At 39.4% G+C, this 19,678-nt stretch overlaps 1 protein-coding gene across 3 annotated transcripts in view; it reads left to right on the forward strand.

Annotated features, from left to right (window-relative positions):
* The window catches only part of RNLS (renalase, FAD dependent amine oxidase), a 209,682-nt gene that overhangs the window by 149,209 nt on the left and 40,795 nt on the right, over positions 1-19,678 (forward strand). For all 3 annotated transcript variants that reach the window (XM_074232246.1, XM_074232248.1, XM_074232247.1), the window contains exon 6: positions 19,006-19,181. In XM_074232246.1, the coding sequence (XP_074088347.1) occupies positions 19,006-19,181 (176 nt within the window). The remainder of the gene's footprint in view (positions 1-19,005; positions 19,182-19,678) is intronic.

Genomic DNA, 19,678 nt, shown 5'->3' on the forward strand with positions numbered 1-19,678 from the left:
ATCCATGATTTTATTGATGAGGGCACTCCTCTCAGCAAAGCAAGGGGCACCCCATCTCTGTCCACCCATCCTGGACTTTCTCTTCAGTCTCTGTATAAATCCCCCATGAGTAGATCACTCCTCATGCATGGTCCACTTCCCATGGGTCTCCTTACATGATGTGAATGTAGGCTGTCCACCATTGTCAAAGGGTCTCAGCACCTGACCCAATGACCTCCTTCTGTGGTGACTATTCTATGCTACTATTCCTGTGGGCTTTTTCTGAGGGCCAGCCCACTCACAACCACCTCCTCTCAACATAGTCTCGACTTTCCTTTGAAGAGTGTCCCCTATGCCAGAAATTGAAGTTTGGTGTTCTCAGAGCCTATTGCTTTCTCCAAGATTAGGCATAACAAGTCTGGAGAAGACTTGGTCTAGAGGCAGCATAGCTTTAGTAGATAGAAAATAGGCCTCAAAGACAGAAGGTTCACATTCAAATGTGTTGTCTGTGTGACCAGTCATTACCTTTGAGGGCTCTAGGCCATTCTCCATGACTATAAGTTGGAGAACAGTTGGTGAACTGTGCAGGCAGAGGGAGTTTCTTCATCAGGAATCAACCTGTTCCAATGAAGTCATGAACTCAGATTTAAAAAATTCCCTTCAATAGTATGTAAGCTCCTTATGGACAGACTTTATCTTTTGTTTTGTCTTTGTATCCCCAGCATTATCCTGACATGCATGGTATCTTAATAAAGGCTCGTTGAATGAATGCATGGTCCCTTAGCAACAGGAAGATCTATGAAAGACAGATTTTTTTTCTCAGATGGAATGAGGGATTCAAGGCTCATGGGAGATCAATGTGGGACAGGGAAACACCCATGGAGAAGCTGGTGGCCTCCCAGGGGTGCCAATGGATACCACAATCAGTTGCAAGGGAAGGGTGCCACTGCCCCAAAGGAAATATGAAGATGAGCAGTTAGAGCCTTGTCTGGGTCACTCACCTACCTGACGAGTGACCCACCTGAGCAGGATTTGCTTGTCCTCCAGGGGCATTGTCTCCTCTCAGCTTCCTCCTCCTCTTCCTCCCCTCTGTTTCCTGGCAAATGGGCATCACTTAACCCAACTTCTTACTCATTTATTTATTTGTGGTTCTGAACTTTATCATATGTTTTGTCTCTACCTAAAGATAATTTGCTTATTTTTGTATTCAGAACCAGGCAATGAGGGAAGGTCAAAAGAAAGGCTGAGTCAATTCCCTCAGTATGTATCATGCTCCTACAAGTGAATAAATTGAATGAATTTGTTGCATTTGTATAGAGGCCTGCCAAGTAGGAAAGGCAGTGTGGTAGAGTGAATAGCGAGCTAACTACCAGACCGCCAGACTTTCGTTTCATGTCCTGCCTCTCACATTCATCACCATGGAGCAAACCTGTAGAAGTCCCTAAGTCTCCCAATCCTTGAGGCTGCTCTCTCAGCCTCTCTATTGTAGAGAAGGTGGCAATCTGCAATGGCAGAGGGAGTTTTCCCACCTGGGACTTCCCTACATCAGGGAGATCCTGGTCCAGCCTTATCCAGGTGAGTGTCCAGTGCAGTTCACTACCTTTAGAAGGCACACACAAGACTTGATTAATCCACTGTATTTAATAAATATGTTGGTCTAGGATCATCAATGACTCAAGAAGCAGTGTGGAAGAGAGTTCATATCCTGGACTTGGGTCCACCTCCAGCAGTTGGGGGATCTCAGGTGGCCTTTGGAGTGGGCTTGCACCTTTAATGGCATTGGTATAGACACAGATTGACCCCATGGCATCCTTTAAGCAAAGGATCAATTTATATATTCAGTCATGCAAGTGTTATTGTTCTCAGATGAAGATACTTAGATGGAGAATTCAATTATTTGCCCAAAATTGGCATCAAAGGCAGAACTTTGAACCCATGCCCCCCACCTTGAAACTTAGACCTGTTGCCTCACATTAGGCCATCCATCTTTCCGTCAGAATTTACATAAATATGTCGGTCTCCTACTTAGCAGTCAAGGAAGAGCAATATGGAGTCAGCAGATTAGTCATCTCCAAAGTCAATGAGGTATCTGTTAGTGCCTCCCTTAAGACATTTAAAGTAAGATTGATGTTTTATTGATAATTGTGATGATTATTACTCTGGAAGTAATGGGAAAGCCCATTGAGATGGGAGTCAGCAGCCCTAGTCACTCAGCTCAGGACTAGAGGTGATCTTCCCACTGGTAACAGCAAGTGTTCTTCCAATTCTGGTGCCATTGGTGGCCCCTTGGGAGGATCCATCTGCTCCTAATGAGGCAGATCCTGGAATGACCTCAGTCTCCAGGGTTGCACTTCAAAAGACTCCACTGTTTTCTCCTGTGGAAAATAGGACTTTCTAATACTTGTTTAAAGATCAACTGGGCTCCAGCTGAGACCCTTAATTTCCATACTGATCCTCAACCGTCCTTCCTCTTGCCTATCAGAATTGGACATTGATGAACCCTATCAATACCCCCCAAATTGGGAAGTTGGACAGCAAGAAAGGAGACTGATGAATTCCATATTTCTCAATGACCTTTAGTCTCTGAGCTACACTACATTTGGAAGGAACTAGCAGGACATTTGTCCTTCTGACATGATCCCTCAGCTCCTGAGGATCCTCTATCACCTTTGTCCAAGAGCTAGTACCCATTCCTGGGGATCCTAAGAGTCAAACATCTCACCTCTGTTCAGATAGAATCTCTGATAGAGAAGTTTGAGCACATGATATATAGACATGTCCCAAAAGTTTGGTTTAGACCCATAGTAAAATGGTAGGCAAGGGGCAACTAGGTTGGCTCAGTGGATAGAGCACTGGCCCTGGAGTCAGGAGGACCTGAGTTCAAATTTGACCTCAGACATTCAATACTTACTTAGCTGTGTGACCTTAAGTCACAGTTAAGTCAAGTCACTTAACCCCATTGCCTTGCAAAAAGCAAAATAAAATAAAAAATAAATAAAATGGTAGGTGTTTTGATTTTTAAACACTCTTAAGTTTTCATTCCTACTGAAATTATCTTATATTCACTTTTCTATCTCCCCACTCCAAAATTAAACCTCCAAAGACTATAAATTGTCTCCAACTAAAGTCTTTCCAATATAAATTCATATTCCCAGCACGCAACACCTAGTGGGCACTTTCTGAATATTTCTGGGATTGAATTGAATCACCAAATTATAATATACACAGTTATTTTGTTAAACTCACAAAACATTGATCTCTAAACCACTTCTGCCCTGTATCACAGCAGACTCACAAATCCCATTTTGAACAATGTGGTTCAGGTTGTAGGGGTTTTTTCACAGTTACTTCATACGCAGAAGAAGTGGTCATAAAACATGAATTGCTTAAAAACCCTCAAATTAATTTGAAAACAAATACCTGAGCTCCAGGAACATACATGAGAAATATCCTTGCTGGCTTTCACAGAGTGTGTCAGGAAAAAAAAAGCATTGGCTCAGGAGCATAGAACCTGGGTTCAAATCTCACTGCAGTGCCTGTGTGACCTGGGTTTCAGTTTCCTTCTCTCTGAGATCCTTTCAGCTCCAGACCTCAGATCTTGTGGTGGATGATCTGGTTGATCTGGGGCAAGTCACCTCTGGGTGTCAAGGACTCCAGGGTCTTCTAGCTCCTGACCTTGGGATGTCGTGATGGCTTTATATCAGCTTGCATTTTTAGTGGGTCCAGAATCTTTCCTTGAAGAGATAATCTCACTTGAAGACTTCTCTGGTTTACTACCTTTGGCTAAGGTGCCTTCAGTACATCATTACATGGCTCCCAGTTCTCCTCAATTACTCCTTTTGCCAGTTGTGTATATTTCCTCATTCTAGAATGGGGAGAAAGCACATATCCATGCATTATACTGAATTAGCTGCATAAGACTTATGAATATTAAACACTAAGGTCCAACAAGAACCTATTGAAATTCTATTAATATTTATGGTAGGTCTGTGCGACTTGGGAAATTCTTCAGGATAAAATATTCCAGGTTTGTGTTTGTGAGAAAGTAGTATGCCTAAATTGAAAATAAAGTTTGGCCTTTCCCAAAACAGATTCAATGGACAAAGATCCTGGGGACTTTTGGTGCTCAGCAGAATGCTGCCTGTCCTTGAGGAGAAGGTGCCTGCTGGCTCACTTTTCCACGCCTTCCTCAACACTAGTTAAAGAATTCATAAGGAACATAAACCTTTTTGCTTGAGAACTTCTCCCAGAATTCCCAACTTCCATTGGTTTCCATTATAGTGTCAAAAAATCCCAGGGTAGGGATTTCATTGATTGTGCTGAAAAGGGAAAAAATGAAAAGAGTCTGGACAAACTGATAGGTTTCCTTCTGTGGCAAAGAGCAAAGATATTTTGATGGCATAATAAATATGGAAACTTCAGCATCTGATTAGTCCCTTGCTTTCACAATATTCAGGATGAGAGGGTCTCTATATTCCCCATGGACTAGAACAGGTCTCTAAGTTGGGCCAGTCAGTGAAATCTTACTCCAGGCCATTCATAAAATTCTTTTGACTGGCTACAAATCAAAACCAAAATCCAGATATGTGATCATAGCCCAGAGCAATGTCCAGATCGCCAAACCAGATGCTTTCTCCAGAGGGAAACCCTGCCCACTTCAGGAAATGTCTCCAGCCATAAATCCCACTTCACACACACAGTTTTATATTGGACTTAATGCTGAGTTGGCCAAAATAACTATATAAAATGAAATGGTTAGAATGAGCCAGGTGGGGGATCCTTTGAGGTGGGGAGAGCCTATGGATCTCATTCTAGCCAGGCATGGTAGGACCCCAATGCAACAAAAGCACTTGAGAAACACTCTAGCAAAATTCTAAAAATGAAACCCAAGCCAAGGGTGAGCCTTCTGCACTTCAGGATTTGGCTGGGTGAGCCCCATTCTATAGCCACTGAGGCCTGCTTCTTTTATTCTAACAAACTATAATGGGACTGGAACTCTCCCCATGTCCCCAGGATAAATGGATGTTTTCATAAAATGTGGGAGGTCGTCACTATGGAAAAAAGTATTCACTAAAAATTAGACTTGGGTGCATTCAGTCTCACTGGAAACCAGTTCTTTTCACTGAAAACAAAATCCTCAGGATTAAGCAAAGAGGAAAAATAGTTAAAAGGCATTTATCCTTCCCCACAATATGATGGAAAGAAGGACAGCCTTGCCCCAGCAAGGAGAATGGAAAACAAACTTTAAGAGTCACATGATTTGGCTTTCTTTAAGCCACGTGTAGGGAGATTGAATAAACCAAGAGAGCGGAGAAAGAAATTGAGGAAGGATCATTAGATGGTTTTACCTCTGAAGCAACAAGTTAAGCAAGTATGATGTCATAGCCTTCCTTTCCTTATGGATATTATTAATATATTATTAACACTATTATTAACACCTCCCTACCATCAAAATTTTAAATATAAGAAAACTGGCAAAAATGTATGTTTTCCATTGAATAAAATCAAAACCTGCCATGTTAAAAACCAGTGTGATAGAATCAAAAGAAATAGTATTCGGTCTAGAGTAGGAGATCTGACTTCTAATCCTGCTTGGCCACTTCTTAGCTATGTGGCCTTGGACAAGTTACTTTCTTCTCTTGGCCTCACTTTTCCTCCACTTTAAACTGAAAGCATTAGACTATATGAGTTCTAAGCTCTCTTCTAGATCTTTTCACCTTTGGGGATCCTTTGTCCTCTTGGGGACTCAGTGAAGTGAAACCTGTGGACCCTATGGCACAAGAATATTTTTAAATGTATGAAATAAAATACACAGGATTATAAAGGAAATCAACAATATTAAAAATCTGTTATCACATGTTTATGTTGTTAATTTTTTATTAATTAGTTATTTTCAATTTATGGGCTAAAAACATTTCCATAATATAGCAAAATAAAAAGATAATTATGCAAGAAACTGTAAATACAATAGTACAATTTACTATTCCTTTTAAATAGATATATAATATAAATATATATAATTAAGAAAGTTATATAAATTTTTTATATTTTTAAAACTTCTGTCTCCCTTCCTCCCTCTGGTTGGAAATACAATGGCTTCTCCCAAGCCTGCTCTCCATCCAGATCAGTGTGGAAGTTTCAACCCTCTCCATCTGAGAATCTCCTTAGACAGCCTGGTGACCTCTGAATCCTGAGGGCTCACCATTGTTGATATCTGAATTAGTACAGATACTTGGGAAACACAGCTTACTACATACAGCTCAAGAGATCTGCCAGCCTCCATCTCCACCTAGGAGCAGGGACTGTACCACTACACCCCACTGAAAATATTTGTCAAAGAACATTCTCAGATGCCAGCTTAAGACCACCTGCTCTCACATCACAACGTGATGCACAACGTGATGATGTTTCAACATGGCCCAATGGTTCATAGGATCCTAAATATTTTGAATCCAAATCAGAGCCTACAAAAGAATACATTATAGGGGATGAGATTTACAGAAAAGGTGACCCCATTGTACCTTCTCCCTAAATATTATCAATCATTATTAGTCAGACATAATTTTAAAAGGTTTCATTTCCATGAGAATCAATTTCTCTTAATTTCAGGGGTTTTTTACCTATTTTTCTCTCAACTTTTCCCCCTCTTTTATCAATATTTTAAAGGATGCACATTTAGATTCTCTAGCAAAGAATCCTTCATGAAATTCTTACTGCTCTTTCCAAAGACCTGTGCTTTGGGAAATTCATTTTATCTGTTGTACAGAAGGTGGATTAGAATAGAAGAATGATGAAAACAATGAGGACTCTATTGCAGGAGTGAGAGTGAGAGGCCACGATGGTCAAAACCTACATCATGGTTGTGAGTGAAAAGAGTCTGCAATGTGAGACATGCCATGAACACAGCAGAAAGAACAAGATCCAACAGACAGAATAGATGCAATGAGAGAGAATGAGGAGTTGACAGTGAATACAAGAATGTGAACCTGGAGGATGTTGTTTACCTTAATAGAAATAGTCAAGTCTATATCAGAGAAGGAGTTTAAGGGGTGGACATACAAGGAGGATGAGGAGCTTTGTTTTGGATCCATTGCGTTTCAAATGCTCAGGGAATGTCTGGGTTAATAATCTGCTAGGTAGTTGTTGGAACTAAATATATAGGAAAAGAGTCACCTGCAGAGATAATAAATAAACTTACAGAAGCTGATCTGATCACCAAGAGAGAGAGAGAGGTGAAGGTGACCCAGAAAGGAACTTTGGAAGACACCCACAGTTAGTATGTCTTATATGAAGATCCAGGAAGAGAGACTGAGATAGACTGGTCACCCATGTTGGAGAAGAACCAGGAAAGACATAGGTCAGGAAAACCCTGGGAGGAAAGAGTCTCTAGGAAGGAGATAGTGGTCAGGAATAAACTCTACTCTGGCTATTTTCTCATGCCTGACTTGAGACATCATCCCTTCTCAGAATTCAAACTCAGGTCTTAGACTCCATTGCCCAAATACCAAGAGTCATGGCCCCTGCCAGCAATGGAATGCTCTCACTGGGGCCAATTGGACTATACTTGGATGTTAACATTCCCCTTCTCAGTTTCCTGCAGAAGGCTGAGCATGATCCTCTGAGAACAATTTTTCCATTGTTTATGTCAGATTATTTCCTCCACTTGGTTAAGTTTACATGTGTTTATTGTGTGTCAAGGGCCTGCGGTGAAACACCTCTGCCGAGCCCTGACAGCAGTGGGTGGGATGGGAGCCCACAGTTTGTCTTCAGTCAATAGCATGTTTGAGTCTGTGGGCATATTCTGCCTGTGATTTTGCAATTGTGTTTATCTCTGGAGAGGAGATTTCTATTTGGGGGATAGAGCATGTATAGAGTTGTTTACAGAACATATTCTGTGTGTGTGCATCTTAAACACGACCAACCCAGCATATACATAGGCATCTGGTTTAAAACATCCTTCTGCTCGGAATTTGAAAACACAAATCCCTGAAACCACACATGTCAGCTGTCATTAAGTTTATCGATGTAGACACTGAGTTCATAAGTCAGCACACTATGCCCATGACAGGAGGCCAAAACAAAACCAGAAAAATTCTGTTCATAGGAGTGCTGCTTTTTTTAGCTAGTAAATCATGTGGTTTGATGATCCAACCTATTCATGGACTAAGACCTCAAGCTCATCCAAGAGCCCAGAGCTGGAACAGCACGGGTTTCCCCATTCTTTGGATTCACAGAGCTCAGGGATGGAGGAGGAAAAGCCTCCAGATCTCCTTGGGGGATCCCTATTGACTCAATACCATGGGGCTGCACCTATTCCTTTTTGATATAGGAAACTCCCAGAGACCTTCCTTGCATGCAACTCTGCAGAGAGTGGTCTAGAACACTGAGATGTTAAGGGAGTGTCCCACAGTCACACAGTCAGTAGGAAGGAAAAGGAAGGAGGAAGGGAAGATGGAAGAAAGGAAGAAGGAAGGGGGGAGGAAGGGAGGAAAGATGGAAGGAAGGAAAGAAGGAAGGATGGTAGGAAGGAAGGAAGGAAGGAAGGAAGGAAGGAAGGAAGGAAGGAAGGAAGGGAGGGAGGGAGGGAGGGAGGGAGGGAGGAAGGAAAGGAGGAAGGAGGAAGGGAAGAGGGAGGGAAGAAGGAAGGGAAAGCGAAGGTAATAGAAGGAAAGAGGAGATGGAAAGGGAAGGGAAGAAAAGATGGGAAGAGAAGGGAAGGGGGGTAAGGGAAGGGTCCTCAGGGATTATCTTGTATCATTGTACTCCTAGTAATAGCTAAGTCAATCGCAGTTGTTCATCATACAATATTGCTATTACTGTGTACAGTGTTGCCCTGGTTATGCTCACTTCATTTTGCATCAGATCATGTAAGCCTCTCCAAATTTTTCTAAAATCATCTTGTTCGTCATTTCTTATTAATAAAATAAATGTTCCACTATAACCATATATTACAACTTGTTCAACCATCTCCTTAATCTCCAATTCTTTGTCATATAGCAACTCAAAAGAGTTGCTATAAATATTTTTGTAATACATTTTTGTAATATTTTGTAAAAATACAAAAATATTTTGTAATAAATTTTGCTAGATCAAAGGGTATGCAGTTTGATATCCCTTTGGACATAGTTTCAAATTATACTCCAGAAGGGTTGGATCAATTCACAACTCCACCAGCAATGTATTAGTATCCCAATTTTCCCACATCTCCTCCAACATTCAACATTTTCTTTTGTGTTAATATTAAACAACTAGTAGGTCTAAGTCAAGATGTCAAAGTTGTTTTAATTTGAATTTCTCTAATCAGTTGTAATTTGGGGCATTTTTTTTTTCATACAACTGTAAATACCTTTGATTTCTTTTGTCAGAAAACTACCTGTTCATATCCTTTGAGAAGGTGGTTTCTTTTGGCAGACGTTTTCCATAACCAAGCTTCTTGGCTTTTGTTATTACACAGGTGAATATTTTCTTTTATTTTAGATTAATTTCCTTCCTTTTCTAGTATCTCTTAAGGTGGAAGGGAGATGAGAGTTCCACAGTTCTTCATCTCTTTTATATGTCATACATGCTTTTGGTAGTCTGGTGAAGCATATGGATTTCCCTTAATAATGTTTTAAAATGTATGAAACAAAATTAGATTGCAAAGAAAACCAGTTATATATAAAAAGGGTTGTGGTTTTTTTTTTTTTTTACAAAATTCACATACCTTTGTTAAGAACCCTGATTTAATCCAATGCCCTCATTTTAGAAATGAAGAAAACTGAGGCCAATGAGGTCAGAATATTGCATAAGGTCGCTTAACCACTTAATGCTTACTCTAATTCCTTCAATTTTCTTGTCCTATTTCTATAACTAACATTTCAAGAACAATATTAAAAAAAAGATAATGGGTATCCTTGCTTCACTCTTGATCTTACTGGAAAGACTCTTAGCTTAAACCCATTACAAATAAGGCATACTGGTTGTTTTAGATAAATACTATTTATGATTTTAAGGAAATCTCTATTTTTCTTATGCTCTTAAGTGTTTTTAATAGGAATAGGTACTGTATTTTGTCAAAAGCTTTTTCTGCAACTACTAAGATAATCATATGATTTATATTGGTCGGGTTATTGATATAATCAATTATACTGATAATTTCCCTAATATTGAAACAGCCCTACATTTCTGGAATAAATCCCATTGGTCATAATGTATGATTCTTGTGCTATATTTTTATAATCTATTTAAAATGCTCACATCAATATTATTAGAAAAATTCGTCTATAATATTCTTTTTCTTTTTTTGCTCTCCCTGGTTTAAGTATTAGCATCATAATTGTGTCATAAGAGGATTTTGGTTGTATTTATTCACCTATTTTTTCAAATAGTTTATATAGTATTGGTATTAGCTGTTCTTTAAATGTTTGGTGGAATTTATTTGTGAACACATCTGGAGTTCACTGATGGCTGGTTCATTTTCTTTTTCTAAGAAGGAATTATTTAAATATTCCATTTCCTCTTTTTTTTAAATCTGGGAGATTTTATATTTTCTAACTATTCCTTGATTTCACTTAGTCTGTCAGATTTATTGGTATGTAATTAGGCAAAATAGATCCTAATAATTGTTTTCATTTCCTTTTCATTTGTAGTGCATATGCCTCTTTCGTTTTTGATACTGGTAATTTGGTTTTTCTTCTTTCCTTTTTTAAATCAGATTAATTTATCTATTTTATTGTGTTTTTTCCATAAAGCAAGCTCCAAATTTTATTTATTAGTTCAGTGATTTTCTATCAATCTTATTAATCTCTTTTGACTTTTCAGGATTCTCAATGTGGTGTTTAATTGGGAATTTTAAATTGTTTGCTTAATATGTCCCTTTTCTAGTTGTTTTCAGTTGCATGTCCAATTCATTGATCTCCTCTTCCTCTATTTTATTGATGTAAGCATTTAAAAATATAAATTTCCCCTCCCATAAATTTTGGTGTATTGTCCTATTATTGTCTTTCTCTTTAAGAATGAAACTGATTTGGGGTAGCTAGTTGGCACAGTAGATAGACCACTGGCCCTGGAGTCAGGAGGACCTGAGTTCAAATCTTAATAATTGCCTAGCTATGAGACCTTGGGAAAGTCACTTAACCCCATTGCCTTAAATAAATAAAACATTTTTTAAAAAAATGAAATTGATTGTTTCGATGATTTGTTCTTTGACCCACTTATTCTTTAGGATTATTCATTTTCCAATTAATTTTTTATCTTTCTTTCCATAGCCCTTATTAATTTCCTTTAATTGCCTCTCTCAAACTAGAATATCACATGGGATCACATGTACAAAGGGCTTTGCAGATAAATGCAGCTGTTCTTATGGTGGTCTTATTTAAAGGCTAGGGATCTTAGAGTGTTTTTGGCGGGGTGAGTGGTTGGTGGATATCTTACCAAAAGTTGCCATCTTCCTCCCTACTTTCTTGAGTATATATTTCCATTTTCTTCCTGTTCAGGGTCATCATGCCGGCCTAAGACCTTTACTATGTGTCCCTGAGCAAGTCATTTAACCTCTGTCTGCCCTCAATTTTCTCATCTGTAAAATGGAGATAATAATGGTTCTTATATCCCTGGTTTCTTTGTGGGATTACAATGAAATCATATTTGTAATGTGCTTTGGCAGTTTTTAATTGCTAGTATAAAAGTTTGCTATAGATCCAACTGCAGGTCCATGGGCCATACAACTAAATGGCTGTGGAACCCAGCAGGGTTCTGGAACATCTTTCTTTATTTTAAAAAAAATATATAAATAAGTTTACTAATGGTTTGTTTTATATCACAGCAATATGAAGTAAACTTATCTCTTCCAGGAAGAACAAAGAAAATTAAATGCCACCAACCAACAGTGCCTGTGTGTTGACTGTATGGGAAGCATTCTGCTCCTATAATCCCTCACAGTGACTAAGAGGAAGGAGGTTCTCTTATTAGTTGGGTGAAACCACCATGATTGGTGACAGTTGCTCAGGATTTCATCTGAGGGAATTCAGGCAGCAAGTGGTTGATGGTGGGAAGTGAGTGAGCCACCCCAACTTCATCGTGTGACTCAATTCTGGAGCTCACTAAGTTCCTTTTTCTGGTCAATTGTAAGGCTAATCCAATTTCTGTCCTAGGAGGAAACTTTACTGAATTGTGGGAATTGGGAGAAACCCTTATTTTCTTGTTTGAACCTAGTCCTGATGGCTGGGAGATGAACCCCTCCAGCTGCTGCTTAGAAACCTTGAACCTAGGACTGGGGTTATGCTGACCAGAAAGCCATCAGCGCCAAAGATCAATACAAGGAGTTTTTGCACGAATTTACATCTCAAGCAAACTATGTATCTTAGCTAAAAACTGGCCCCATATTGAATGATCAGTTATTGTTTCCATGTTCCTTTAATGATTTACAGACACTTGAGAGAGTGAGACACCTCCTTTTCTGAGTTCAGGGAATATATTTTTGTTATTCACCTCCTAAAAGAAAGTCCCTAATCTTTTATCCAATTAGAATTCAAATTACCTAATATTGTACTGTTTAGTTTTAATTGATGATGTTTATTTGATTAATTGATTTAATGTAGAAAAATCTGTCTCTCCCCCATATTGGGGGGCGGGGTTCAGATCTAAGCTAGGGATTTGGTGGAAAGCTGCCATTCATTGCTTAATGAACTGATATACTTAGAAGATCAAAACTTTGTTTCCTCAGTCATCCTCTCTTTCACCGACCACACATCTGCTGCCTTCGTTTTCCAACTTCAGACTTTTTCCTCTAAGCAGGAGAAATTTCCTCTCAATATTCTACTTTGGACTCCATTTTTACATGTGACATGGGAAGAACGAATCACTTCAATTGCTGTGTTCGCCATGTTTTTTCCATTTGTCAAGCTCATCACATCTAAACCAGATCTTCCCCCTCAAAACCATCTCCCTCCTCCATCCAATTTCTGTCTAGTCCTAGAACAACCATGCACTTATCACCTATACCCATATTGGATATGAGATCTGGGATGTCTTTGACTCCTCCCTCTGCCATCCTCCTCCCACGTGAGCTCAACCTCCCAGTCCTTCGATTTGACATGTGTTCCTTTGTTTCCACTCCCACCACCCTAGTCCAGGCCCTAAATGATCATCGCTCCACCAAATTTCTTCCATAATCTCTAAACTGGGTTTCCTTGGGCAGCTCTTGACACCATCACCACCCCCAAGGCATCCTACACGCGGCTGCCAGATTTATTTTCTTAAGGCCCAGCTCTGATTATCTCATTCCCCTGCTCAGAAGCTAATTGTTTCCTGGGTAAAATCCAAGCCCTCAGCCTGGTAGTCAAGATTTTCTCTTCTTTGATGCCAAGTCGACTTTGTATTTATCTTCCACTACTACTTAGCCACACTCTGCCTCATGTGCCAAACTAACCAACTGCCTGGTCCCCTGAGCAATGGCCAAGCTTCTCTACCTCCTCACTTTGGCTTGGTCAGTGTCTGCTCTCTCCTACACCATCATTGCCTTCTCTTTCCACATGTCTGCTGAGATATATTGGTGACCAAGTTTAGGGAGCCCAAAATATGTATCACACAGAAAAGACACTGGAAACAACAGATTCCACCTTATAGTTACCTTTGAGACTTTAGAAGGCCCCTCTGGGACCAAAAATGACTCTGATATGGTAGATTTGAAAGCCCATTCCTTATTCAAAAGGATTACCCTTTTTTAAGGAAAATGAGGAAGAAATCAATATCATTATATACCAAGAAGATATATTTATGAGAAAAGCAAAGAGTCAGAGGGAGGAAGATGGCAGAACACACTTGGGAGATGATTGCTTGATTGACTAAATGATCTATAGAAGAAAAAAGAAATATTATAATAGAGTAGACAGAAAGGAATGAAGAGTTTGGTAAACTAAGCACCAATTTGGCATGGAGACCTGAGGAAGTGATAATAGGAGATTTCAATTACCTGAACATCTGCTGAAAAAACTCTTGCTCTCTTCTCTTCTCTTTTCTAACCTTCTCTTCTCTCTTCTCTTCTCTTCTCTTCTCTTCTCTTCTCTCTCTTTCTCTCTCCCTCTCTCTCCCTCTCTCTCCCTCTCCCTCTCTCCCTCTCCCTCTCTCCCTCTCTCTCCCTCTCCCTCTCCCTCTCCCTCTCCCTCTCTCTCTCCCTCTCCCTCTCCCTCTCCCTCTCCCTCTCCCTCTCTCCCTCTCCCTCTCCCTCTCCCTCTCCCTCTCCCTCTCCCTCTCCCTCTCCCTCTCCCTCTCCCTCTCCCTCTCCCTCCCTTCCTCCCTCCTCCCCTCTCTCTCTGTCTCTATCAGTCTGTCTCTGTGTATGTGTGTGTGTGTCTCTCTCTCCCCTTATGCATGTATGACAAAAGTTCAACCTTTACCTTCTTTATTTTCTTAATGATAATTTCATTTTATAAAAACATGGCATAACCATTGAAAGAAAATTTTCTTCTGGCGCTGCTTCTTGTTCACATTAAAAAAAAAATCACCTGGATAAAAATGACAAGAATCCTGGAGAAGGAAAATAGTCACATCCTGAAATGTTTCCTAGATTTGAGGAGAGCAGAGTTCAAATACTCAAAGCAAAAAATAGACAGAATTCTTTTAAATTCTTAAACTATACAGAGAAACAATTCATATGACAAGGAAAAGGGGAATTGTCTAAAGAGGATGATATGGTTGTTCAAATGAATCTTCTTTGATTTTTTTTTATTTTGAATTCCAAATTCTCTTCCTCCCTCCACCCATTGAGAATACAAAAAATTAGAATGCTCATTATACTTGTGAAGCCATGCAAGTTATATTTCCACATTAACCATGTTGAATTAAAAAAAAAAAGAAAAAGTGAAGAAATTGGGGGGAGAACATTTCAATTCGCAGTCAGAGTATATCAGTTCTTTCTGAGGTAGATAGCTTTACTTTGGAATTGAGATGGATGAATTATTGCAATATTGCTGATACTGTGTACAGTGTTCTCCTAGTTCTGTGTACTTCACTTTGCATCAGTTCATATAAGGTTTACCAGGTGTTTCTGAAACCATACTGCTCATCATTTCTTATAGCATAATACTATTCTATCATAATCATATGGTAAAACTCTTTTCAACCATTCCACAATTACTGAGTATCCTCTCAATTTCCAGTTCTTTTTCCACAAAAAGAGCTGCTACAAATATTTTTGTACATGTAGGCCCTTCTTCTTTTCCTTTGATCGCTAATATTGGTATTGCTAGTCAAAAGGTATGCAATGTTATAGCCCTTTGGGCATAGCTCCAAATTGTTCTGCAGGAATGGTTAGATCAGTTCACAGCTCCAATAACAATGGATTAGTGCCCCAGTTTTTACACACTCTTCTAGTTTGAGATGACACACTTGCTCTTAGTTTTGACAGATACTTCCTAGCATTTTCAGAAAAACTCAATTTATTCCTTTGATTTCTAGTGTTTTTAATTAAAATGTTTGTTGTAGTTTGTTTAAAAACTTTTTTGCATCCATTGATAGAATGATATTGTTTTTGCTATTTTTGTTATTGATAATGATCAGTTATGCTGATAGTTTTCATAATATTGAACCAGTCTTGGATTCCTAATATAAATCTAACCTGATCATAATATACAATTTTTGTATTATTTTGTTGTATGTATTTTATTTAAATTCTTTTGTATCAATATGTATTAGGGAAATTAGGCTATTATTGTCTTTCTCTATTTTTGCTTGCTCTGTTTTAGGAATAGCTAATTACATAAGTAATATAGTTATCGTGCTTTTGTAAGCCAAACACTTTGCAAATTATCAATTATTAATGTAAAGGTAAGCACTTTACAATGATTATTATTCTATTTGAGTGCCACAACAATGCTGGAAGGCTGGTGCTACTGTATCTCCATGGTACAGATGAGCTAACATTCTATCCTCTGCATTATCTACTATTTATGTCATAGAATTTAGTAAGGTTTCTTCTTCACCTACTTTTTTTTTAAGGTTTTTGCAAGGCAAATGGGGTTAAGTGGCTTGCCCAAGGCCACACAGCTAGGTAATTATTAAGTGTCTGAGATCAGATTTGAACCCAGGTTCTCCTGACTCCAGGGCTGGTGCTTGATCCACTGCGCCACCTAGCCGCCCCTTTCACCTACTTTTTAAATTAGTTTTTATAGTATTTTAATTCATTGTTCTTTAAATGATTGCTAGAATTTGCTTATAAATTTAGCTGGTCCTGAGTTGTAGACGTTATTTTTCTCCTATTTGTGGCTTGTCCAATTTCTTTTTATGACATAGGATTATTTAGGTATTCTGTTTCTTTTTTAATCTGGGTAATTAATATTTTTGTAAATTTTCACCCATTTTATTTAGATTGTCGGTTTTTTAACATAGAATTTAGCAAAACAACTCTTCATACTTTAATTTCATTTGCTTTGGTAGTACAAATTTATTTCCATAATGACCATTTCGGCTTTTCCGGTTTTTGGTTTCCAATGTTTTATCGGGGGTTTTTGATCATTTTCATACAACTAGTTACTATTTTTATTAAGTCAGTTGTTTTATGTATTAAGTCAGTTGTTTCTCTAATGAAATATTTCATTTTTCTCGATTTTTAAAATAATGTTTAATTATGTTTAATTGTTTCTTGATGTCTCATAGAGTCATTAGCTTCCACTCAACCAAATCTAATTTTTTAAGTAATTATTTTCTTCATGGAGGTCCATTTGGCCAATTATGATTTTAAAGCACTTATTTTCTTCAGTATTTTTGTCCCTAATTTTCTTCCATCACTCTTTTTTCCCAATATTTCTTCTTGGTTATTTTTTAAAATCATTTTTGCTCTTATTTTTTTTAATTTTGTTCCTTACCTCCTCTAAGCATTTTCGTTTAGCCTGTAGCCAGTCCACATTTTTCTTTGAGGTTTTGTTTGCATATGTTTCAAGACATTGTTTTCTTCTGAGTTTGCGTCTTGAGTTTCTCTGTCACCTTAGTAGATTTTTATGGTAAGTCCTTTTTTTTTTCTGTTGCTGGGTCATTTTTCCCATCTCTTCCTGGACTTTGGGCTCTGCTTATCCTGGAAGTGAGGAGGTGGGGGAGGGGTTGCAGCTTCAGGCTTTTTCATACAACTGTTTTCACAACCAGTTCTGGGAGTCTGAATTTCTCGGTGTTTCCAAGACGGTGTGATCTAGGGAGAGGCGTGAGCACTGCCCTCTCCATCTGCACTTCAGTCTTACTCAGGTAGGGATGCTGCTCTCTCATGACCACCTCTTCACTATGAAAGGACAGTCCAATTACCAGATGGAGCCCAGACCTGTGGCCAGTGCTTGCCCAGGAGCAGCCTGAGATCTCCTCCTACCCTTCCTGTTTCTGATCACTGCCACTGCTGCCACCATGGTAACCACCTCCAAGGCTCACAGCCTGTACTATTTCCATTGTACAGGCCTGACTTCCAGCCCCTTCCCCATGCTACTGTCTTTCTGTCCTAAGTTATCCTGGAAAATTTTACTCTAACTTTGTATGGCTGTTGTTATAATGCTGCTTAGCATTCAATCTGATGCTTTTTTTAAAAGTTGTTTTAGAAAGGCAGATTGGGATACCTTAGGGGAAAATGCTCCCTTTACTCTGCCATCTTAGCACTGCCCTTCCCCTGCCCTTGATTCTTAAAAAAAATACATGCAAATTTGATGAAGCAAGAAGGACTATAAGAGTGCAGAAAGGCCCCATAAAAACAGGGTCAAGAGAACTCAAGGTTGTCCGGGAAAGCAAAGAAAAACTAAAATGTTGGTGAGGAAGGGGGAGCTACTATGGAAAGAGTAGGGCCACCCCCCTGCTTTGGGAAGGTGGAATAATGATCAAGAAAAGAGGAAGGAACACAATTTTACTAGTGCCTCTTTTTGCTCTGCCAAGAAGAACCTTTTGGATTGGAAAAGGTTAAAAAATTGGCTAATAGAGAATTAAAAACTCAGATTAAATGGGCAAATGAAAAGAGAGTCATCATCTAAACTTGATTAATCCAAGTACCTGCCTAAATGAAAGACATCCTTTGCCAGATGAAATTCTTGAACCATCACCAGTGATCTTTGAAGGATCATGGGAGAAAAAATGGAAAGTGAGACTGAGAAGAAGATAGGAGAGGGTAAAGGGAAAATTATTTTAATTAAAAATCAAAAAATAGAAGTGGAGTCTTCCAAAGCAAGGTCAGTGAACATGGCTTCAAATTCTGGCAAGATTCTAGAATGTTTTATTAAAGGGGTGGTGAAAAAAAAGGAGACCCAGGTGGTTTCAGTGAGATCACAGATTGCTCCAGGAAAGTTCATTTCCTTTTTTTGCACAGAATTACTAGACAATCAGTCTAGGGATTGCTCCAGACACAGGTTGGTTGAATTTTAGCCAATTGTTCCAAAGGATCCTAGAATCACATCTTTGGAGCCATAAGCTAGCTTTGGGACCAGCTAGTCCAAGCCCCTTGCTTTCCAGATGTGGAAATAAAGGGGAAATCTTGTATCCACGGTCACACAGCCCAGATCTGATATAGCTGTACCACCCTTATAGAAAAGACGGAAAGATATGGACTGGATAAATACATAGGTCCATTCAGTCCCAATTCAGGGACTGGACCCAAAGAATATCCATGGTATGTCAACAGGCCCTGGCTGAATGAACCTCAGTTTCCATCTCTAAACTAGGGCTAAGACCTGCATGAGATAATGTCAGAAAAGTATTTTTCCAAGTTTTAAATTGCTTGTAATATCAGCTCTTTTTTTAAAAAAACAAACCCTAAAGTAGACAATTGTAATTTTTCATTAGCCGTCAACATAACATTCTAATAGCAGCATCAGGACATAAAACAGTGACTCTTGTTGTCTCTCCTAGGGCAGCGAGAGATAAAGAGACACCTGTCTTTCAAGGGGACCCTGCACGTTGACTTCCAGAACTTTCTTCTGAGCTTTGTCTCCCTCAGACTCACTCCCAGGGCTTTGTGGCTGTTGAATGAAGCTAAGCAGTTTCTGTGCTGTCCATCTTAGGGTCCCCTTTTGGGTTCTCATCTTCCCACAGATGCAGCTGATGCCGGACCCTCAGTGGTTGTCCATACCACCACTGCCTTTGGACTGGAGAATCTGGAGAAAAGTGTGGAGGATGTACAGGAGGTGATCCTGCAGCAGGTGGGCAGCATCCTACCAGGACTTCCCATGCCAGCCAGCACCATATGCCACCACTGGACATACTCACAGGTGAGAAGGAGCGTCATCCCATGGTTCCCATCCATTGGCAAAACCTCTGTTTATTACTGGGAGACTGATTCCCTATGGCCTAGAGAATGTATTCATTTTACCCAATCTTCTCCTTCCATGCTGGGCAGGTTTTCTTGTCCCGTAGAGATGAGGGATCATAGCTTTAGACCTAAAGAAAGTTCATTCCTTTATTATTCACATGAAGAACATGAGGCTCAGAGAAACTAAGGGTCTTCCCCGTGGACTCCCAGATAGCAGATGGCAGCCCCACAATTCACAACAAGTCTTCCGACTCCAAATCCAAATCTTTCCAGTTTCTCTTTACAGCTGGGTGGTTAAAACTAAACACACCAGAATCCTGGGGCCACAGGTGCATTGTCAGGTCCAAAAGGAGAGCAAGTGACTTTCTAGAGTCCCACAGGAAAGCCACAGCTACGCGACAACACATTTCCCACCCCATCTCGCTGACCTCTCTTCAGGAGACACTTAAGTAGACG

The sequence above is a fragment of the Macrotis lagotis genome, chromosome 4, assembly GCF_037893015.1.
Source record: "Macrotis lagotis isolate mMagLag1 chromosome 4, bilby.v1.9.chrom.fasta, whole genome shotgun sequence".
Classification (NCBI taxonomy): domain Eukaryota; kingdom Metazoa; phylum Chordata; class Mammalia; order Peramelemorphia; family Peramelidae; genus Macrotis; species Macrotis lagotis.